Source organism: Aotus nancymaae, unplaced genomic scaffold (assembly GCF_030222135.1).
Source record: "Aotus nancymaae isolate 86718 unplaced genomic scaffold, 86718_ANA_hifiasm-v0.15.2.pri h1tg000009l, whole genome shotgun sequence".
Classification (NCBI taxonomy): Eukaryota; Metazoa; Chordata; class Mammalia; order Primates; family Aotidae; genus Aotus; species Aotus nancymaae.
In genome coordinates, this window is record NW_026988420.1 from 16151187 (window position 1) to 16175598 (window position 24412).

General features: G+C 40.2%; 1 protein-coding gene across 5 annotated transcripts in view; it reads left to right on the forward strand.

Moving 5' to 3' along the window:
* WDFY2 (WD repeat and FYVE domain containing 2) overlaps window positions 1-24412 on the forward strand; it is a 197072-nt gene that overhangs the window by 142776 nt on the left and 29884 nt on the right. For 4 of the 5 annotated variants that reach the window (XR_002479204.2, XR_010341648.1, XR_010341649.1 and 1 more), the window contains exons 5-7: window positions 1228-1378; window positions 9746-9858; window positions 20798-20924. Coding sequence is in view for 1 of the 5 variants with exons in the window: in XM_021674546.2 (XP_021530221.1) it covers window positions 1228-1378; window positions 9746-9858; window positions 20798-20924 (391 nt within the window). In the remaining 4 variants the exon portion in view is untranslated. The remainder of the gene's footprint in view (window positions 1-1227; window positions 1379-9745; window positions 9859-20797; window positions 20925-24412) is intronic. The other variant, XR_010341650.1, reaches the window with a different exon arrangement.

Consider the following 24412-nt stretch of genomic DNA (forward strand, 5'->3'; position numbering starts at 1 on the left):
TTGCTAAGATTGTATTTGTTGTAAACTGATGAAATCACCCACTTTGCTGGGTCATTACAATGATTAAGCTAGAAAATGTATTTAAGTGCCTGGCATTTGTTAGACACTCAGAAATTGGCAGATATTGTTATTGTCAGCAGAGCTGCATTTATTCATCCATACTGTCTAACTCTGTTTTCATGATCAGAATGTGAAACCAGTGTCTTCTCCGTGACCTCACCACAGTCATGATGTGTGTGTTCATGCCCCATCAGACTGCCAGCCCTTGGGAGCGGGGCCTGGTGGGGTCTAGATTGCAGGATATCAGTCTTTGTTCATTTCAGTTAGCTCTGTTCAGTGACTGCAGATGCCCTCCACCTCACTGCCTGGAATATATAATGAGAACGCAAAAGTCCTTCCACCTGATTTCATTTGGTAGTTGAGAAGCCATGAGACCTCAGCCAAACTACTCCACCTCATTGTGCCTCACCTTGCCCATATGTAAAACAGGAAGATGGGTTAACTGGTATGAATAGCCTCTTCTAACTCTGGAATTGTGTGACGTGATTACTATGAGCATATGAGCATATTGCTCTTGTTTATTAACAACTCTAGGAAATTTGCTGTCATTATTCATATAGACACACACACACTTTGACATAAGGGATACTTCACTTTCTTCTATATGGTTCTTAGAAATAATTCTGTCCTTCCCATGCATTTAATTTTTGAAGGAAAGTGTTCATCTAGAACTTTTGTATGGCTTTATAAGACAGACTTCATTGAAAGAAGAACAGTATGCGCCAGTTTTTTTGTAAGTGCACATAAACTGACTGTAGTGATTATATTACATGAATGTCACTGCTAATGTGTGTTGTGGTCACAGCTGGATGTGGCTCTCTCCAGTTCAGCAGCCCTAGCATGTCTGAGGGAGGTGGCCCAAGCCCTTTGGTAACAGGAGCTATGTGTGGCAGTAATCCTTGGGTTGGCACATGTGGGGCAGGAGGGGGAACATTGAGAAGAGATGGATAGTATTTTTAAAATCACCAAAAACACTCAGACATGCCTGCCTACTGGGAAATACACCCACCCCCAACGAGAACCACTGTTCTACCCTGTCCTTAAAATGGTTCTGCTGGTCAGCTTATTCTGGGGTGGGGAGAAGAGAATGGTGCATCCCCTTGGGCCATGTTCTTCCAACCTCCTTAGGATGCTTTATAGGTTGTTTTCTTTTCTCTTGGTTTTCAGCACATCAGAGCAGAGTGACGATGATCCTGTTTGTCCTGGAGCTGGAGTGGGTGCTGAGCACAGGACAGGACAAGCAATTTGCCTGGCACTGCTCTGAGAGTGGGCAGCGCTTGGGAGGTTATCGGACCAGTGCTGTGGCCTCAGGTCTGCAGTATCCTTTGCTGGACAAAAATCTCTTAGTGAGAACTTACCTGTTGACCTCTTTGTTTCATGAAATTTTGGGGTACGTGCAACTTGTACATTTTGTGAATGACTGAGTTGCCCAGTGTGATTACAGTGCTCATAGAATTTCCTAAGGCACAAATCATCAAGAGTTCCCATGTAAGCAGAGTAAAGTGTGGTCACTTCACCTGAAATAATAGACTACTGGGCCATTTGTGAGCCTACTGTAACACAAGGTCTGACATCTAGACAGAACACAGTGCAGATTCATGAACCTCAGCTGTCAGAAATACATGAAGATGAAATCGTCACCAAAATGTAATCTTTGCTTTTTGTACAAAAGTAATTTACACATAGATATCAAGGTTGTGAACCTTCCTGTTGGTGCCTGAGAAAAGAACCACAGGATTCCTGTTCAGTTTTAAATAATTATTGAGAGGCTACCATGCCAGGACCGAAGTAGATGAGCTGTTATCTACATGGTAACATTAAAAGTTTTGTTCCAGGAATGAGACATTTTCAGGATATGTAGAATGATATTTTTGTCTCCCAAGTTGCCAGGGTCCTCGTGCTCAGGGTGAATCCTTGCTGATGCTGGGTAATGCTCACGTCTGCCCAACTGGGCTCCAGCTAAGCACAGTATTGAGCAGTGCATGACGTGTGGATGAGGCTGCCATTGTAGGGAGTAAAGGACCCTGCGGTTCTTAGTTTAAAAAGCGTACGGTCTCTTTATCTTCTGACAAATTAAGAAGTTGGTAGAAACAGGTCACTTGTCAGCGAAAGCAGGAAGAAACAGTAAGTCCTGCTTCCTAATTTCATCTCCGTATTTATAAAATGCCTATTCGGTGATTCTCAACATCTGACAAAGTACATTGCTGTTTCTTTGAAACCATGTGGCATTCAAAGGTATATTTTTGTGTTTATGTAAGGTAATATCACTCTTATTTTTCTCACTGGAAGAGCAAGGTGAAGAAACTAAGAATGACCATTGTGGAAAGTTGTGAAAGTAGCATGTTGCCAAGAAGACCAAAGGCAAGGATAATAAGGAATGACAGGCAGGATCAGCTCATCTTTGAGAGGCTAGTACTGCCTGTTAATAAACTCCAACCTTTATTTTCTAAAAACCAATTCAGATGAGCATAATACTGAAATTGAAATACATGAACTCTCTTGCCAATACATTAATGACTTCTTACAGTATTAGAGCTGGAAGGGCACTTAGAGATCACCCAGTCCAACCCTTCTGTCTTTGTCCATTTGGGCTGCTATAATAAATTACTGTAAACTGGATGTCTTATAAACAACAGAAATTTGTCTCTCACAATTCTGGAGGCTGGGAATTCTAAGATCAAGACACCAGCAGCTTTAGTGTCTGTTGAGGGTGCTTGCTTCCTACTTCATAGACAACATCTCCCCATGTCCTCACATGGTGAAAGGGCAGAGGAGCTCTCTGGGACATTTTTTTTTTTGATAAGGGCACTAATCCCATTCATGAGGATTCGTATCCAAACACCATCACGCTGGGAATTAGATTTTAACATACGAATTTTGGGGAGACATAATCATTCTGTCTTGCTTATCTCTCTATCTCACACACACTGTAATTATGGGTGGCGATGGATGTGTTAATTTGACCATGATGATTATTACACAATGTATATGTATATTACATCATCACATTCTACATTTTGAATATATACAATCTTTGTCAATTAAATATTTTTTTAAAATTCAGTCTATAGTACCCTCATTTTACGGATGAGCTGGCTAAAGCCCAGAAAGGGTCCTGTGTCTTATCTGAGGCCACCCAGCTAGTAAGTAGGAAAATCCTCACAAGAACCTAGGCCTTCTGTCTTGGACTCCTATTTTTTCCCCATTATACTGCATTGCTCCTTCAAGAAGGAACTAATGGCATCAATATAATTTGGTCTTATGCTGGTTTATGTATTACTTAGCCAAGCCCAAGGAGTATGGAAAAAAAAATACAGATATTGGCCTCAGGAAGCTAACTTTTTAAACTATTTGAAAATGAAAAACAAAAAACAGATGCACAGTGTTCAACTTGTCCTAACTGTTGTAGTCTTTGATGCAGGATTATAACCACCACAGCTACTCCCTTTGGGCATCTCCAGGAGTCATCCTCATTTTGTGACTATTCCCTTTTGCCACACCATGTGGCTTACCAAGCAGAAAGTCATGTGACTGGGTATCAGAAGCCCGAGTGTGTGAGAGCCTCTGGTTTCAGTTCCATCCAACTACCCTCACTGTTCAGGTGGTGAAGAGCTGCAATACTACAGACAGGCCCTCCCAGAAGATTCCCTGACCTCTGCCCGCTCTGCCTTGCCAACTATGATTTTTGGAGCCATGGTGCCAACCTTTGCTCTTATTTTTCCATTGCTAAACACTGATGGCATGACAGCTCTGTGCTTTTGCCAGAGGGTCTTAGCCAAGAACCATGTGACTTTTCTAAGGCTGGAAGTTTTTTCTTGATGCTGGCTGGTAGGCAGATTGTTAATAGGCAAGCCATACAGTATTAGCGTTCACATTTAAATTTAGCTTTTAAAAACATTTCCTCTTGTGAACATCCCACCCCCACCCCGCTCCTTTCCTTCTTTCTGTCACCCTCCACACTTACAGGGGTTTTGGTTTCATTGTTTGTTTGTTTTAGTAATGAAGGGAGGAGGAAGATCTGATGAATCAACATGAAATATGAATAATATCATTACCCCATTTATCTTCATAGTAGATAGCTAATGGTTGATAAGAGACCTCCGCAGATGACTCATTCTCTCCTATTTCCACCTCACAGTCATTCACCTAAGGTAACAAGTGACAGACTAAATCAGATTGAATTCCGCCTTTATTCCTCTTCTTTCAGGCATCTTAGTGGAAAAGTAAATATGCAGTGAAAATAACCAAATTTCAAGTAGAAAAATAAAGGAAAACAAAGAGACTGGTTCATAAATTGAATTATCAATTTATGATAAGATTGCAGGCTTTTACACATTACATTGTTCACTGTCAAAACAATAACGTGAAGTAAAAACAATTGAATTAACAATTTATGAATAACCTCAAATTATTTGTTTTGACTGAAGATCTGAAGCTTTAAATATAAATGACCTGTAATAGTAACAATAAGAATGACAATAATAATAGGGAGAGAAAAGGAAAAGGAAAAAGAAAAAAATATCTTAGATTTGCAGGTTTTGACACATTACTTTGTTCACTGTCAAAACAATAATGTGAAGTAAAAACAAAAGACCTAATTCTCAGTTTTCACAGTGTAGAAACCATGGCTCAGGAATAGGTGACTTGCTCAAGGTCACGTGCCCGTTAGCTAGCAGAACCAGGATTAGAATTTGGGGATTATAATTTTTCAGCCGGCCCTCTGCACAACTGGGTACAGCAGAATGGGATATTTCCCGAAGGCTCCATGGCAGGTAGATAATAGGAAGTAGAAATGTGTTCCTTCCCCACTTCACTTGTTAGTCTTTAAATTTGTAAGTACTTTATCCAGCTTCATTTGTCAGTGTCTTGTTGTTTGACCATATTTTGATTATGTTTTTCCTGTTTTTACAAAAATACTTCAAATACTCTATTTTAGGATTTTATTCATGTTGGAGATATTTCCAGAATGTTACCATGTGTAGTGGAATGTTTCCCACCTAAGACAATCTCTTTCTTAGATTTATTTCTGTTCAGGTAAAGAGTTCTGAAAAACTGTTAAGATTATGTCAGTTTCTTCGTATCGTTCTTAATGCCAGTCACTCACATCCACTGTTGATTCTTCTATCCCTTTTTGCTTTCTCTCAATTTTTGCTATTTTACAGCAAATTCTAGACCTTGTATCATTTTATCCTTATATACTTCATTGAAAATATTTGGGTTACTTTTTCAGCAATCACAATGCTATTATTACATCTAAAAATTAACAATCACTCTTTGATCTCCTTGATATTGTTGAATAATCAATCAATTTTCAGATTTCACTGATCATTTTGAAAATAGCTTTTTCGTAGTGGGTTTGAAATTGGATCTAGACAAGATCCACACATTGCACATGATTATCATATCTTCTAAATCTTTCTTCATCCAGAGCAGTGCACCCTTCACTTTTTTTTTTAATGCCACTGCCGAGTTGAAGGTACTGAATCAGTTCTGCACACAGTCCCACATTCTAAATTGATTGATGTCATTTAACTTGCTCCTTTGCCTACCCTCCTCACATGTTTTCTGTAAACTGAAAAACTACCCCTATAATCTTGATTTCATTCAGATTCAGCTTTTTAGTGAGAGCATTTGGTTCTCACCAAGTGTGCTTCATAGAGCTTCCCATTATAAGGCATGTGACATTGCATTGTCGCCCTTTCAGTTATGCCAAGATTGATCGGCAGTTCAGGTGGTGACAGCCAGATCCCTGCAGCGCTGTCCTCCATACCAGCCTTTTCATGGTTTCATCCCTTGCCGAGCTTTGCCTGAACTCTGTTTTCGTTAATGTTGCAAAATGGTGATTTTCTAATCCTATCATTTTTCCTGTGTATTTGTTGGAATTCTTCTAAAGGATAACTTCCCCCTCATTAACTAGGGCTGTTTGGTTACCCTGAAATACAATTATTATAGGAAAAGCAGGATACATTCTTATATCTTTTTAGTTGCTAATTTTCAGAGTACAGATTTAGTGCCCTGGTTACCTTTAATAGGAATCTTTTTTTTTTCTTTTTGAGCACTATTATAAATGTTAGGTTGTTTGTTTGTTTTTAAATAATATGTTCAGTGTATTTCAATAAGTTGCCATCTTTTTATTTTATGATCAAATTATCCCATCTTTGGCCAGTAACAGCCCCATTAAATGGACCCCAATGTCTATTTTATTTTATTTTATTTTGAGACAGAGTTTCACTCTTGTCGCCCAGGCTGGAGTGCAATGGTGTAATCTCAGCTCACTGCGACCACCGCCTCCTGGGTTCAAGTGATTCTCCTGCCTCAGCCTCCTAAGTACCTGGAATTACAGGTGTCCGCCACCATGCCTGGCTAATTTTTTGTATTTTTAGTAGAGATGGGATTTCACTGTTTTGGCCAGGCTGATCTCAAACTCCTGACCTCGTGGTCTGCCTGCCTCAGTCTCCCAAAGTGCTGGAATTACAGGCGTGAGCCACTGCACCTGGCCTAATTTTTATTTTTTAAAGACTATTTTTTAAGAGCTGTTTTAGATTCATAGCAAAATTAAGCAGAATTTCCTGTGCACCTAATGACCTCAACATGCATGGCCTCCCCATTACCAGCACCCCCACACCAGAGTGGTACGCTTGTTACAATCAGTGAACGTACATTGGCACATCATTATCACCCAAAGTCCATAGTTTAGGGTTCACTCTTGGTGTTGTACATTCTGTGGATTTGGATAAATATATAAAGACATGTATCTACCATTGTAGTGTCATATGGAATAGTTTCATGCTGTAAATAGCCTCTGTGCTCTACCTGTTCGTCCCTTACCACCATGTCTAAAAGAAGCCTATTTAGCCTTCGGTAGCCTCCTTGCCTTCTGACTCAACATGTCTCATGTTCATCTTGTACTTTTCCTGTCCAGTCCTGGAATCAGTCATTTTTTTTAGTGAGGAACAATATTCAGAGATAGCTAAGAAGTATATATAAATGAGTGTGTATTTTTAAAAAGAGAACAAATCATCAGTTCATATATTTCTTAATCAAATTTAACATTACAGGATTTTTACTTTTCGGTTTTTGTACTTGATTCTTTATCTTAGGCTGAAAATCTTAGTTGTTAAAACATTGGCATAGTTCCTCATTTGCTTTATCCTATGGTTTATTTAAATGGTTCAAAAATAATGAGCAATACTAAATAACAATAAGACTAGTGAATGTGATTTTAGATTTCTTTGCAGCTCTTTTTGTCCTTAGAATATATTCTACCAGTGATGGGGGTGAGACTTCTCCCTTGTCATAGTTCCCATTTTGGAATCCTGTAATGTTTTGACATATTAAAGAATACATAAAATTTTTGTTAAAGAATACATAAAATTTTTAGTCAGGCATGGTGGCTCACACCTGTTATCTCAGCACTTTGGGAGGCCAAGGTGGGAGGATCACTGAGCCTAGGAGTTTGAGACCAGCTTTGGAAACAGAGTGAGACACTGAGACATTGAAAATATTGTGTTTTAAAGGCTCTTGAAATCATTCTAACTATGTGATTATGTCACCAATTTGATAGTTATGTTCATTCATTTTACTTTGTTTTCAATATGGGGGAGTTTAAAAAAAATTATTTGAAATACATATATACATGTATATATATATATTTTTTAAATTATTTGAAATACACACACACACACACATTTTTTTTTTTTTAAGACAGGGTCTCACTGTGTCACCCAGGCTGGAGTACAGTGGCTTGAACATAGCTCACTGCAGCTTCGACTTCCTGGACTCAAGCAATCCTCCTGTCTCAGCCTCCCATATAGCTGGAACTACAGGCATGTGCCACTGTGCCCAGCTAATTTTTTTAATTTTTGTAGAGGCAAGGTCTCGCTTTGTTGCCCAGACTGGTCTCGAATTCCTGGGCTCACGTGATCTTCCTTCCTTGGCCTCCCAAAGTGCTGGGATTACAGGCATGAGCCACTGTGCCTGGCTACAAATTTTATGTACCTTTTAATACGTAAAAATATTACAAAATGCCAAAATAGCAACTATGACAAGGTGGAGGTCTCACTTCCATCACTGTCCCCTCACCTTGCAGGAGCCACTTTTGTTAGATCTTAATCCTTCTAGTACTTCTCTTTCTAAATATGAGTGGATACATGCACATGCACACACATGCATACACATTTGTATTTCTCTCCCTTTCTTACACAGAAATAGTATAGCTTATAAACTCTCATATGCCTTGGCTGCCGCCCCCAACTTAATAATATATCCTGTTGTTCGTGTATAAAGATATCCATTCTTCCCCTAGCTGCATAATATTCTATTGTGTGGATGTAGCATAGTTAATTCAGTAAGTCCGCTATTGATAGACTGTTAGGTTATTTTCAAACTTTACCTATTAAAATAACAAAAGTGACTAGCCTTGGGCATGTGTCATTTTGTATTTTTGCCTGTGTATCTCTGGGACAGATCTTTAGAAATAGGGTTGCTAGGCGTTGTCAACCAGAGAAGCTTATTAGAGACTCCATGCCTAGGGCTTTTACTGGTTATGTAGGCAGGTACCTGGGACATTCCAAAATTCCAGATTCCCAGAAGGAAAGCAGGTGTTCAGCATAAGTCATATTGTTTGAACAGTTAAGGCACAGTGAGCCACTTTTATCAGTTAATGGTGAGAACCTTTGCAAAATCCAAATTCTCAGACACCATGCCAACTTTGTAAACAGACTTTCAGAAGATCACAGTCAGAGCTGCTGTGTTAACTCTTTTTTGCACAGCACCATTTTGATTTCTCCTTGAACTACCTATTAATAGTTCCATTCGAATTTTGCCCATTTTTCTATTAGGTTTGTGATCTTTTTCTTCTTGATTGCTTTTTTTATATTAGAGATTTGGGCCCTTTGTGACATAAGTTGCAAATATTTTTTTCCAGTTTGTCTTTTGGCTTTGCTCATAATATTTGTTGTGGTTTTGAGTCATAGCTTTTCCCACTCTGAAGTTACAAAGAAACTTTCCTACCTAAGCTTATGTTTTCATTTTCTACATTTAGATCCCTAATTCATTTGGAATCTGTCCTGGTATACAATGTGAAATACAGATTCTATTTTCTTTTTCCAAATGGCTATCTAGTTTGTGCCAACATCATTTTTTTTAAATCTATGTTTTCCTTATTCATTTGAAAAGCTACCTTCATCAGACATTTACTAAATTTAAGTGTGCTTTTGGGTCTATTTCTTGACTTTGCATTCTGTCCTATTAGTCTATTTATACATCAATACCATACTTTTAATTAAACTTTCTAACATTTTAAAATATCTGGTAGGGCTAACCTCCCTATCACATAACATACTGTTCTTATTTTCAGAGTATTCTTGGCTCTTTTTGCTTATTTATTTTTCCATATGAACACTTAGCTAGAAAACATGTGTTGATAGTTTAAAAATGTAATGTATAGATTTTAAATGTATACATTAATGGAGCAAGAAGTGACATCTTTTGAGTTTTAATCCTTACCATCCAATAATACAGTATGTCCTTCATTTGGTTAAGTTCACTTTTGTGTCTTTCGGTACTGTCTTCAAGTTTTCCTCAGATGGCATTTGTGTATTTCTTGTTACATTTATGCCCTGTTTTTTCATTGTAAATTCCCCCATTCAATTTTGAGAAACAATCCTTAATGCTTACATGACAGATTTGATGTTGAAACCCGGCATGTGTTTATTGGTGACCACTCAGGCCAAGTAACAATCCTCAAACTGGAGCAAGAAAACTGCACCCTGGTCACAACATTCAGAGGACACACAGGTAGGATTAACAGCAAAATCATCATGTACTGATAACACAGTGAGATATTGCCTGCTGCATCTACTGATGTTCAGATATGTTTTGAAAGTGGCAAAGTACAATCCATGCTTGTACACATGATATGCTTAACTGATTTCAAAATGGTTCAGTAAGATATAACGTCAAACATTTTTCTGTATAATCCAAACAAAAGAGAAACCAGTCTATTTTGAAAATGTTGATAATTTGGTTCTCTGTCATATTGCACCAGAGAAAGCCAGGGCTGGCCTATAATAATGAAGTATTGTTTGAGACCACGTGGCCTCAGACGGCTCAAACCCCAGAAGGCCCAAACCCCAGAAGGCCAAAAAGACAGCTGCCTTGGTCTGACCTTGCCCTTCCTGGAGTTAGAAGATGGTGTACAAGAAAGATTCCCATTTCCAACTCAAATGAAAAGACAGGTGTACTCTTCGTGGGTAACTAGACTTTGTGAAAAAGGTCAAGTTCCTCTCCAACTTTCCTTCCTTTGTATTCTTTTCAGTTTAAAACCCAAGGTCCCCTTTATGTTATTGGTCTGCTAGGGTCATTTAAGCAAGGTAACATAAAATATTCATGCTTAGCCTTTGAAAGACTTCATAGATGATAATGATTAATTTTTTACTAGTAGTTTTAAAGTACTATTGACTCTAGAACACATTGACCCTAGAAAATGAGTCATTGCCAGTTTTCATGGTTATTTTCTTTCTATTTTTTACTATCTACCAACCCGTGATTTTGTGTAAAACGGGATAGTCCTGAGTTTAGATGTTTTACGAAAAAAGTAGGGGAAAGAGGATGTAAAATTGGATAGTACCTAGATCATAAGGAGCTTCCTAAAGGGAAAAAAATGGAATGCTGGAATAAGAAACATATAGTAAGGAGAAAATGGAATCCAAGGAAGAAGATTCATAAAAGATCACCTTTATTTATGCCTTTATGGATAGGACCCTGGTCTTCCCTGATTGAATTTCTTTTTTAGCCACTCATACCCTCACCAAACTTTGGCCAAGACTGGGCCTAGGGGTCTGGGGGGCACCCAGAACTGTCCCACCTCAGAACTCTTAAACTTCTGTGCTTCACTGCAGACTTCAGCCTCCTCATCCTCCAGTTCCCTACACCTTTACTTTGTTCCACTTATGGTTTCCCCTCGTGGCACATTCCAACCTGCAGTTCCTCCCTTTTCCCAGCGTCTCAGCCCCTGCATCACCTTTCCTCCCAGTGGTGCATTAATTCACCCATGCCTTCCCAGTGTTCTCAGTTCTGTGAATGTAAATATTCTGCCTTCTTAGCAAGGCTTTCTGATTCAGACTAACTCTCTACCTTTTCTCCTTGTGTAGCCAGCTGCTGGGTCTACAGTAGTCATGCTGCCTTGAGGCTTAGACCATCATGACCATTGCACACTCACGATTTCCTCTGCAGAGGCATGAAGTTGCCTAATAATCCCTCTCCCTGTTCTCAGTTCACTCCTTCTCCCAGGCCCCTAAACAGAGACATTCACCATCCTTCCCAAGCCCCTGTCTCCATCTCATTCCTTGCCTCGTCCTTCAAAAGCTACCAGATACAAGCTTTTTTAAAAAAAACATATTTCTTATCCACTGTATATCCCCCCACCCCAACAAACAAATTTTCTTCTCCCCGTTTCTCCTCTTCTCGGTGCAGGAAAGCTGCTTTCCTCTGGCCCTAGGCTATTCTCAGGGTCACCATACCAAAATAGATTGCCTTGGTCTCTCTTTTGACTAACTCAGCCTTCTCAATTTATTAACATGCTTATGTTTCTTGCCTCTCCGGTAGGAAAACAAACCAACACCCTCTCAATCCCATGTCTTATAGCAATTTCCTTCTTATTCTCTTAATAGCAATGCTTTTTAAAAAAAAAATTATGGTAAAATGTGTAAAACAGAAAATTTACCATTTTAACCATTTTTAAATATGCTGTTCAGTAGCATTATAACTACATTCACACTGTTGTGCAATCATCACCACCTTCCATCACAGAATCTTTTTCATCTTGTGAAACTGAAACTCTCTTCCCTTGGACATTAAGTCCCCATCCTCCCCAACTCCCCGCACCACCCCCCGCCCCCGACCCCACCATTCCCTGGAAACTGTTATTCTGCTTTCTGTTTCTATGAATTTGACTAGTCTAGGTGACTCACAGCAGTGGAATCATGCAGTATTTGTCCTTTTGTGACAGGCTTATTTCACTCAGCATAATGTACTCAAGGTTCATCCAAGTTGTAGCAAACAACAGTGTTTCTTAGAAGAATATAATTTTCCCAGCTGCTTCATATTTTTCACTTCCAATTTGCCTTCCAGCTCTCTGCAATCTGGTTTGTCATTATTACGCCACTGAAACTGCAGTCCCCGAGGTGTCCAGCGGCCTTTTGGGGCATGCTGTAAACCTTGTCGTACTTAACTTTTTAGCAGCATTTTACATTGTTGCCATTCCTTCTGGCTGTAACTGCTTCCTTTGGCTTTTCTTCTACTACGCTGCTGGCTTTCTCAGGCTCCATTGTGGTCTGTGGTGTCCAGGATCTTCCCTGGGTCCCCTTCTCTTTACACTCTGTGTTGTCCCTTGTCATCTCAGCTATTCCTCCCAGTCACAGAATAAAAGGCACAGTCATTGTCCTCAAATTCTTCACAACCCAGACAAACGCTGAAGCACAGTTCTAGTGCATGGTGGCAAGGGCAGGCAGGGAGTGAGCACCTTGCGCTTCTGGGAACATGGAAGGGCAGCCCACTTGAAGGAGGCGGAGGCAGTTAGGGATGGCCTCCTCAGGAGTCATTGCCTGACCTCAGATCTTTGGGGATGAGTAAGTATTGAGTTCATGGAAAACAAATGAGAAGAGCAACTCAGGCAGAGAAAACCAGTGTGTTCAAGGCAAGGAAATGTGCAAGAGCATGGCTCTCTTGAGAACTGCTATCACTCTTTTTTTTGGTGGGAACACTGAGTATGAGGGAGGGAGCGGGGAGGTCAGGGTGAAGAGGCGGCCAGAAAGGAAGCAAGGGTCACTTCCCATCACTGAGGCAGTGCTGTCACGTCACTGAGAGACTATTAAAGAGTTTGAAGCAAAGAAGGTAACTGGATTAGATTTTAAAAGATTGTCTGGCACTAGAGTAAAGAGTGGAATTGGAAAGCTGGTAGGGAACTGTCCCTTGAAATGGGACCGTGGCAGTGGGAAAGTAAGGAGTGGATGGATTCAAGGTAGAATTCAGAGGTGTATTCTGCAGGCCTGATAATGGACCTGATGGTTTCCAGGTTTGCTTTAGGCAGGGGTGGCTTTCAGCCTGACCTCTTGAGTCTCCAGTAATCAGGCACTCACCCACTCACCCAGTCACCGTATGGTAGCTAATAGGAGCCCTCTGAGTTTTGTATTGTTGCCTCCAGGTCAGAAAAGGGTCAGTAGCAGCTTCTAAGCACTGTTGTCAGCCACATGTGGCTCAAGGGTCCCATGTTTTACAGGATTGTTCTGATATGAAACATGACCTTGGCATTGTGCCTTATCTTTCTTAAAGAGTTTAAAGCATTTTCATTTTATTTTTATCAAGAAATATCTTAGAGAAAAACAGGAAATGGCCCAGGAAGTTCACTAACGGACAGGAAGGCAAATGTAGCAGGTCAGATCGTTACTTCATCATTATTCCTAAACAGTAGTATCTGCCCATCACGAATGTGGCTACAACACAACTCATTCCTGTAAAGCTAGAGTGAGGGCATCTAAGAGAGTCCATGGTGGTTTAGATATATTGTTGAGCTCTTCCTAAGTGGTAGGCTCATTCTGGGTACTGGGAGGTCCCAAATACAGCTAGTCTCAATTCTGGTAAAGGGATTTTTGAAAGGACAAAACGAACACCCTAAAGTTAATCCAGTTCCATTAAAGAGCAGCTTTGGAAGTCCCATCACTCCAGATGCAAACTCAGAAGCAGACAGGTCTTCAGTATGTGTCCAGAGTCATAGCCCTTCACCCCATCACTCTCTCTCACAGTACAGAAGGTCATACAAAAATGTGGGTTAATGAGGGGATCGACCTAGTAGTCATGCCCAGAGGCCAAAGCATAACATTTTTCTAATCCCTTGGGATTTAGGAAACTAGTTTTATGTTCTTATGCTCCCTCTGCTGGTTTTCTTTCTGGAGCTAAATGCCAAGTATCATAGTTCTTTGCCATTTCTGCTGTTTCTGTGGAAAGTAGAATGTATTTCTGTGAAAATGTCATAAACTAACTTTAATAAAGGAGAAAAAAAATCTTTTTTGTTTTGTTTTGTTTTGAAGACAGTCTCGCTCTGTTGCCCAGGCTGGAGTGCAGTGGCGTGATCTCGGCTCACTGAAGCCTCCACCCCCCAGGTTAAAGGAATTCTCCTGCCTTAGCCTCCAGAGTAGCTGGGACTACAAGTGCCCACCACCACACCCAGCTAATTTTTGTATTTTTAGTAGAGGCAGGGTTTCACCATGTTGGCCAGCTGGTCTTGAACTCCTGACCTCAAATGATCCAACCACCTCAGCCTCCCAAAGTGTTGGGATTACAGGCCTGAGCCACCACATCGAGCCAAAAATCATATTTTGACCATTGGAAATTAATAGTGTTAATAACAGTCTTTTTTTCTTTTATTTCTAAGAAATTACTTTATTAGCATGAACATATTTGAAACAAGGGGGGCTTGAATGTAAATCTGCCAAAGCATACTCATTAATGAAGAATTAAATACAAAGTTGTTCATGAGCCGTAAGGGGAATTATTGAAGGGAACAGTGTAACTATAACAAAAATAACTAAACAAACAAAGTCACAGTTCAATGCAAAGATATCAAGTTCTTATAATTTAGAACTTCAATTTTTGTTTACAGTGGAGACTCACAGATCCAGTTTATATAAACTGCAGGTCAGTAGGTGTAAATTGTCATCATATATAGATATGATGGTGCCAGGATATGTGAGTGAATAAAACAAGCATAATTTTTGCCCTTATCCATCTTCCAGCCAGCATGCATTAGACCAGTAGTTACAGATAATTCATCCAAACATTATGAGTAGCAGGCGCTGTGGAGCCCTCCTGATGTGCACAGTGGCTTCTTTGGAAGCAAATTACAAAAGGTCCTCTCCTCATACAGAGAACTAAAGGGAGGCTTCCCAAAGAAGTGGTTTTAGTTTTGGGTTCGTTCGTTCGTTCGTTCGTTCTTTCTTTCTTTCTTTCTTTTCTTTCTTTCTTTTTTTTTCTTTATTTTCATTTTTTATTTGTCTTTTTTCTTTTAATTTGTTTTCTTTTCTTTCTTTCTTTTTTTTTTTTTTTTGAGATGGAGTCTTGCTTTGTCACCCAGGCTGAAGTACAGTGGTGCAATCTTGGCCTACTGCAACCTCTACCTCCTGGGTTCAAGCAGTTCTCCTGCCTCAGCCTCCCAAGTAGCTGGGATTTAAAAATGCATGCCACCATGCCCAGCTAATTTTTGTATTTTTAGTAGAGATGGGGTTTCACTATGTTGGCCAGGCTGGTCTCAAACTATTGGCCTCAAGTGATGCGCTCACCTCAGCCTCCCAAAGTGCTGGAATTACAGGCATGAGCCACTGTGCCAGGCCAGAAGTGGTGTTTAAATGGCACCTTAAGGAGAAAAAAGAACTACCTAGGTGGTGGGGCCATTCTAGTGGCATAGAGTGGGAAAATGTTAGCAACCACACAAAGGCAAGTGACCTTACAAGTAGTGTTAGGAGCTTCAGGCATTATTCTCAGGTTGGTGGGAAACCAGTGATGAAGTCTAAATAGAGTAGTGACATGATTTGCATTTTAATAAGCCACTGTGGCAGCAGTAGGTGGTAGATTGACTGGAACAGAATAGATGAACAGACACTGTTTCAGAGGCTACTCCTATAGTCCCTCAGAAAGCTGACTTTGTTTCGACTGGGGGACAGCAATGTGTGGAGACAAGGCAGGGAGATTTAAGATCTGTTTGGAGAGCAGGGGCCAGCAGCACTTGGTAACTAACTAGGGTAGCAGTGACTCCCAAGGCTTCTGTCTGTAGCATGTATTGCTGGTGTGTCTGGTGATAGCACTTCCTGAAACCTGGAGCACTGCTGGGAGAGCAGGTCTGGGAGAGAACAGCACTGTATTGAACTGAACATGTCCCTGAGGTGGCAGAAAAGAGACAGCTGGGTGAACAGTTGTGGATCTCAGGATGAAGATATAGTCTAGAGATGGAGGGCATTTAGCTTGACAAAAACCCTTGTCACTTCACCCTAGAGCAAAATGCAGGAATCAGAAGGTCAGATATTTTATTCAAGAGTCTCTTCCTCTCCTTTAGCCTCATGTTGGCCTGCACCTATTACCCTTGAGGGTGGTGTGACACTCCTTCTGCTGAGTTACCAGATCACACTCTGGGAAAGACAGACCAGCAGTTTCCAACCCTGATTTTGTAACACTCTGCGTGGTCTTTCACTTTTGCAAGGTATGTGGTCAAGGTCTCAAAAAAAAAAAAAATTAGTTCCCTAAGCATTTTGGTAATATATATTAAATTTCTAAAAATCTTTATACTCTCTGATTCAGTTCTACATTTGGGATTCTCTTCTAACTAATTGGAAATGTGAACAAAGTTGTATGCGTAAAAATGTTCATCTTAGCAAAATGTATAATACTTAAAAGTTAAGAACAATCTAAAAATAGGTGAAATAAGATACATACATGTGTGAGATACTAGCCAGCAACTAACAGTTATATTTATGAGGGTATATAGCAGTATAAATTGTATAATTATGAAAATTTTTATTTTAAAAATGTTTTGGCAGTTTTTTTATTTTGATAAAATACATATAACATGAACTTTACCATTTCAACCTTCTAGGTGTACAAGTCATGCACTGTACAAGTCAGTGACATAAAGTATATTCACAGTGTTGGGCAGCCATCACCACTATCCATTTCCAGAACTTTTTCATCATCCTTAATAGAAGACCTGTGCCCACTAAAGAATAAGCAGAATACTTTATTTCTAAGAATTAAACCATTTAATTAAAAAATTATTCTGTAGGTCATATTAGGGAGGCCAAAGGAAGGAAGAAGCATAAAATAAAACACTTAAAGGGGTCAGAAAGATGGAATAACTTGAAATGAAATCAAATGAAATGGAACAAATGCTTTTTATCATTTAAAATAGAAACACTGGAAAACCACAAGCATTGAAGCCCTGGACTCTGCCCCCAGTGTGGGTTGGGGTGTGAGGTGTGTGTCTGCACTGCTTGGAATGCAGGCTGGCTGAAGGTGGTTTCTCTGCTGCCAGAAGCGTTAGTTCATCAGGAAGCCCTATGTGCAGAGAGATGCAGGAAAAAATAAGGGAGAGGCCGTTTCCATCAGCACCTCTCCCCACCGCATCTCTGATACTTGGTGTCTTGCACAGCCTTCCCATCAGCTCCCACCCCAGACTGTCCTGGACGCCTCTTGCTTATTGCTCTCCCATTCCTCTCTGCCATTCAATTCAGCAGAACAGTTGAGTAAACATTTATTAGCAACTCCTGTGTACCAGTCACTGTGTGCTGTGCTGGAATACAAAGATACATAACCCAAAGTCTACTGTGGGGACAGACTTAAAATCCAACCAAGTTCAATATAGTGGGGTCTTTGTAACAATAGAGATATGCATAGAGACTGGAACCTCACCTGGATTGAAGGTGTTGGGAAGGCTTCCTGGAGGAGAGGGTATTTGAGCTGCACCTTGAAAAGGGAGAAAAGTTACTTGGGTGATAAAAGGCAAGACAGGCACTCCAGATAGGGGAAACAGTCACATATCGCGTAAGAGAATGGATCGACCAAACATAGCGTGCATGCTCTTCTTGTTCTCAAAGGTAATCCATCATCATATCATTGTACATTTTTGGTGGGTAGAGTCTAAGTCTTATTTCATTATATCTGCTAAGCCTAGCACAGTTCCTCCATACAGAAGAGGCTCAGTACATGCTTATTGAACTAATTCGAAATGAATGCTGTAATTTATCATTTATAAGCTAACTTTAAATGACATCATTGTTAGGACATTTACACAGAGCAGGCATGGGGCTCCAGAGTTATTTACTCCCTACCCCATCCTAAACTTTTTCTTGTCTTGCAGCTTTTCCTTTTTTCTCTTCCACTCTGAGCCTTGGGAGGGTCTGATGAATATACTCTGACTTGCTTTAACCAGATTACCTATTTCCCTTCCTAACTGTGTTACTAAGAACTCCCCTTCCTAGCCCTGGCCCCTTCTGGCCTGATACAATGTGGCAAAGCTAGACCTTAATTGATCTCATGATGGCTGGGATAGCATAGAACAAGCTGGTCACTGCCTTAAGGCTGACTCAACAAAGGACACTATCACAGAGATTGTATAGATGAAGTGTCTTGTACTGTAATCATAGCTGACATTTAGTGAGCAATGCTTCCCATATGCTAGGCACAGTTTTGTGTGCTTATATATATTAACCCATTTAATCTCAACAAAACTGTAGGTTAGGTACTATTATCATCCCTGTTTTACAGATGAGACTTCTGAGGCACAGAGACATTAAATAATTTGCACAAGGTCCTATACCTAATAAAGATAGAGCTGGCATTTAAGACTAGATTCTGGTTTCAGAGCCTGTACACTTATAACACTGTATCTAAACTTTCTCTTCTATCCCCATAAACCATCCTCATCCCATAGTCATCAACAAAGAAGGCAGAGGGCCTGCTCTTCATGGTGCGGTGTTCTTAGATGTATAGGTGTATATTGGTCAGGGAAATCTAAAGGTATCTGTCACCTGGCTCATGGTAAGCCCTATTTCAGTATTTCCATGTTGATTCTGACAGAATGAACAGCCCTTCCAATTAAGTCTTTTTAACTGAGTCAAGTAAACCTTTCTAATCATTCTTTTTACCAGTGCCCACCATTATTAAATCTAATAATGATGCCTTAAAGAACCTGAACTACCCATTTCACATGTTATATAGGGGAAATTAAACACTTGTCACCTTTCTCTTATCTAGCCCCCTACTTGTAGTGGCTTAGTCAGTCAAGCAAGACCATCTCAGAGATTGTCCTTGACACGGGTATGCCATGACCTAAAGAAGTGAGCAGTTGAGTAGATGAAGGCATCACATGAACAGTAGTAGTCAACCAGGCACATGCTTCCTGTGTGCCAGGAACTGTTTTGTGTGCTTATATTTATTAACCCATTTAATCTTAACCTATTTAACCTAATTAACCCACTTAATCTAATATTAACCTATTAATAGGTATTGTATGTCTGTTTCATCAGCCAGGAACAAAGCCAAGGGCATTCTTTCATATTCTTACTCCATCATTAAATCATTTGCCCATTTGTCCAGGCTGATTGAGTGCTTGCTGTAGGTAAGGCAGGCAGAATTCTAGGTTTTAGGGATCTTGTGGTGAACAAGCCACAGCTCCAGCCCTCCTAGAGCTTCTGTTCTACTGGGGCAGTAGACAATCAATTAAAAAAAAAACACACAGAGTAAGCAGGAAAGTGATGAGTGTAGTCAAGGAAGGTGTCTCTGAGGAGGTGACATTTAAGCAAGGGCTTGTATGAAGTGGAGAAAATGATCTTTATGTTTGCATTCATCTGCTCCTTCATTAATTCAGCAGACAGTACAGTTCAACAGACAATACAGTGAGTGGCCTGTCTGCGCCCATCACTGTTTGGTTGCTGTTGTGGAGAATGTTGGTGGTCGGGGGTGAGGGCTGGGCTGCAGGCAGTAGCTAACCACATATGCACTGGGGGAAGCCGTTTTTATTCTTACAGGGGCAGGAGTGTATACCAGCGGTATTGGTGCAGGTTTAAGAAGACACTAGGAAGCATAATCCAGAATAGTAGAGTTTAGGGTTTTCCTCCGCTTTTTGAGGTTTTAAAAAAATCTTACAAAGAACAGTCATTTGAAAAATAAGAAAGTATTCTTCTGAAACAAATGCATGAGAGAAACTTCCCTCAAAACTTTTAAAGTATAGCCCTTCATTAGAACAAATTGATAATCTAAATAAGAAAAATGTCAGATTCTAACAAATTAGGAGCTATTTTATGTTCTTTTCAGAATACAATATTTTTTAATAATATGAAAATAGTATTTCTGACATTTTTAAGTATTTGCAGGCTTTGTGCTCATTTTATGTGGAAAAAATTGTCAGTACATAAGGGTTTGATTTACAAGGAGACTACCATAGAAAATCTATTCTAATATTTTATAGCCATCCACTAGATTAATCCTAATAACCCACATCTGTACTGCACACTACAGTTTAGAGTGGTAGAGTGGTCCTATGTAATTGATCTAATTCTCACTACAACCCTATGAAGTAGGTAACGGCTAGGTTGATGTTATCATTCTTAGTAATAGTCAAAGTGTTCATGGTGTTACTGTCATCTGCATTTTACAGTTGAGGAAACTGACATTTAAGAACATAAGTAGTTTGCCCGGAATCTGTAAAGTAAAATTCCCAAGGAGCAAACGTAATTTTAATTTCTGATATTGTGGCCTAATTAAATCTGATATTCAAGAATAAAAAAATCCAATTGAGCATTTGTAAGCCCTATTTTCTTCTCATCTGTTATTGTCAGGGGTGGGAGGTAGGCAGCAGTTAAGAAAATGTGGTTAATATTTCTGAACAGTGCAATATTTTTAATTCTTCTTAGAATTATGTCTCCCTTTTAAAGGTCAATTTATTATCTTTTATATTTTCTTTTGGTCTTTACAGTAATTTATGGTACATTAAATGTTGGTGAAAATGCTTAAAGGGTGGGAATTTCCTTGGAGCCAATTTTTTTCTCTTTGGGGACTTATTTGTTTGTTCTTTCAACAAAAATTTATTGTGTGCCAGGAACTGCACTAGGTCCTGTCTCCACTGCATTCACATTTCTTTGGTGGGTAGGAGTCTTACCTTGTGACTGATGTCTGGCTGTGTCTGTCCTCTCAGGTGGGGTGACCGCTCTCTGTTGGGACCCAGTCCAGCGGGTGTTGTTCTCAGGCAGTTCAGATCACTCTGTCATCATGTGGGACATCGGTGGGAGAAAAGGAACAGCCATCGAGCTCCAAGGACACAAGTAAGGCTGCCTGTACTTTCATAAGGAACTCTCAGAAAAGATTCTTGGCTGACAGCTAGAACAAAGGAGTGCAGCCTAGTATCTATGGCAAGATCCTAGCATGGGAAGGAACATGGCAGGAACACAAATACTGGCCACTTTGATTTATAACTGTGTAAAGCTGTGTTTATATACTTATACCCCATTTTATTCCACAGAGCATCTGAGAGTGCTTACAAAACCATAAAATAATGGCAGCAAATAAATAAAAGGCAAAAATTAGAACTGGGAAGAATATAACAGTAAAAATTTGAGAGTGAGGAAAAAACGAGCTTAAAAATACAAGCTGTGAAGGCTTACAAAATTTCTATAATTGAGTTCAAATGTGGCTTCAGGCTCCTTGGCAGCATACAGAAAAGAGGAGAGGTAGATCCTTCACAGTACATTTTGTTCTTGACTAAATATTTATTGAGTCCTTGCCTTGATTCATGTTAGGCTCTTCTTCCTTAAGGGTTAGGTTTTATGGGACTGCAAGGAAGTGCAGAGATAGCCTTGCATTTCCTTAGAGCAGTTCTCAAACTTTGCTGGGTGCAGAGAATCAATGAAGAATTTGTGAAAAGTTGCCCGGTCCCTGTCTGCTAAAATTCTGGTTGCCCTCTGGCGCTGTGTGGATCTGTGCTTTTACAAGCTTCCCAGGCAACTCACCAGTGGTGATCCTCAGCCCACACCCTGAGACGCCCTGCTGTCCCTGGGGGAAAAACCTAATCTTTTTGCATGAAAGAATGTTAGATCTGCTTTACAACTCTAGTGCTCATCTGAATTGTTTTTTACTTGTAAAGTTTTCAAAATGGTATTGAGCAACCCTTGGCAGCCATAAACAAATGTTGGTAATGCTCCTATGAACTAACCGGTTTTAAGCAATGTTAGCTTTTCCTGTAAATCTGCTTGGAAACCCTAGTTTCAAAATATTCTGCTAAATAATTAAATCTAATTTGCAATTGTTGGACATAAACTAAATTTTGGACGACCCATATACAAATAATTGTTTTAGTTTTAGAATTTAATGTTAGAGAAGTAGCTACTAAGCTCTTCTTTCTCATAGTGGAGAACAGAACAGCTGTCTGGGGTCACTCCTGGCTTGTGGGGCCACTCAGACCTTGTCATCAGTTCATTAGAGGAATCGTTCCCTTATGTTTATTTTTATGACAAGGGAACACACATCCAGGTTCTGTAGAAGGAGTTCACATCATCCATGTAAGAGAAGAAAAAAGAAGCCAGGGTGCCAGGCACGATCATGCCTATAACCCCAGCACTTTGGGAGGCTGAGGCGGGCAGATCACAAGGTTAAGAGTTCGAGACAAGTCTGGCCAACATGGTAAAACCCCGTCTCTCCTAAGAATTCAAATATTAGCTGGGCATGGTGGCATGTGCATGTCATCCCAGCTACTCTGAAGGCTGGGGCAGGAGAATCACTTGAACCCAGGAGGTGGAGGTTGCAGTGAGCCGAGATTGTGCTACTGCACTCCAGCCTGGGCAACAGAGCGAGACTCCATCTCAAAAAAAAAAAAAAACAAAACAAACCACAGTTCTGTTGAGTAACACTATTATCATCTAATCTGCCAGGTAATTGCTGCCAACTTGGACTCTCTCAGAGAAGTGAAATGCAGGTTTTGAATGAAGATGACTAATATTTACTGGACTCATTCAGTTTAACTCCTAACTAGTTTTATTTTTACACAGTGGTTAATGAAGACTGCAAGCACTCTTGCACGATTTCATGCACCAGATAATCAACTACAGCAGGGCTTAACACCAGTATCACTGTGTGCAAAGGGCCCTTGACCTGAATGGAAAATGTGGTTCTGAGAAACTTACACCTACAGTTTGTTAAGCAAGGAAAAGACATAAAGTTTAGATAAGTCTGTCAGTCCTAGACAAATAAAACTTTAACAAATAGGTCTTTCAGTTTCTAAGTATAAACTTGCCCTTTTAGAAAATGGAATAGACCCTGCTTGGAGTCCATGCTGATAGAATATGCCCTTAGAACTTGCACAGGTAGGCAGGCAGGCTGCTGAGATCAGGAGCAACTAGGCAGAAGTGCCTTTACACAGGATGAAGGGCAAAGGGCCTTTGCCTGGTGCTTTATTTAATTCAAGCTTAGTAATACATAAAGTGAGCTCTATGAGGGACTCCTTGTCATTAGGTCTTAGCCCTGAGAGGGTGGCTCTGGTATCACAGAGCCAGGAGAGTAAACTTCCTCAGCATCAATCAGTGTCACTCTGTTAGAGTGGGGTCTGAATACCAGGGTGGGGATAGAGAAGCCCCTGGAGCTGCTGGAAGTAGTGAGATGGCATGGAAAGGTTTCAGGATCATCTGGCAGAATAGGAGACCACTTTCAGGCCAGCACGGAACAACTTTCACAGCCACCATTCCTTCACCCTGAAAGTCAGCTGCTGGCATTCAGTGATTCTCATATTTGAGTAGCACCTAATATTTTGTCAAAGAGCTTTCAAAACACACAGACTCAGTTTAATCTTGCAATAACACTATAAAAGAGAGAGCTCAGATATCATTTTTAGAAGAGACTATTGAGGTACTGCATTCAAAGACCCCAGCTGGTAGCTTAGGTCTCTAAACTTTAATTGAGTCCAGCAGGGAGCTAATTAGCACCTTTCATATATCCAGCCCTCAGTAAGGCACTTGGTATTCTAAAGTGAACATTGACTAACACATGGACCCCAACATGCCTGGTGATACTTAGACCTCATGGCTGCCCTTTGCTCTCCTACAATTCCTGGTTTTCCCTCCACCCCCAAGGTGACTGATGGTGGCCAGAGTTCCAAATCGGGGGCATAATTGGTGAGCCTGGGAACTAGGGAGAGCAGACTGGCTTCCCCAGGATGGAAAGACTGCCTTTCCTTGGTATGGAAATGTCCAGCCATTCTGTTGAGGGACAGCTGCACATGTCTTCTGTTCTGGGTTCTGCAGCTTCTTACCATCCTTCAGCAACAGAAAATGTGACATTTTTGTAACTAGCTTGATTTGGTGTGTAAAAATCCCATAAAGCAGAGAAAGCTTTAGCACCAAAGAAAGTGATTGATGACAGTGAAACTGTTTCCAAGTCCAAGGGAAAAAAGCTAAGAAAGTATTCTTTTATACAATATTATCTATAATATTATCTGCATTGGAAGCATTTTGGTGTATTTATTCCCTGTAGCAAGTGGATCGTGATCATGTGCTGTGCTAGCTCTGTGGCAGGAAGGGCAAAAAAAAAAAAAAAGATTCTAGATTCCAGGACCAGTTATGTTTGCAAGCATCAGTTACTAGTTGGATGGTTATCATGGAAACATAAACCTGGACATGCATTGTCTCATGCCTACCTTGTCATAGCTAATAATGGTACTTGGTCTTTTTAGATCCCTTTTAAATTCTTACATAATCCTGTCATTTCATGACCAACTTCATGCCCATAATTTTTCTTTCTAATAGTGTTTTCCTAGACCTCTAAG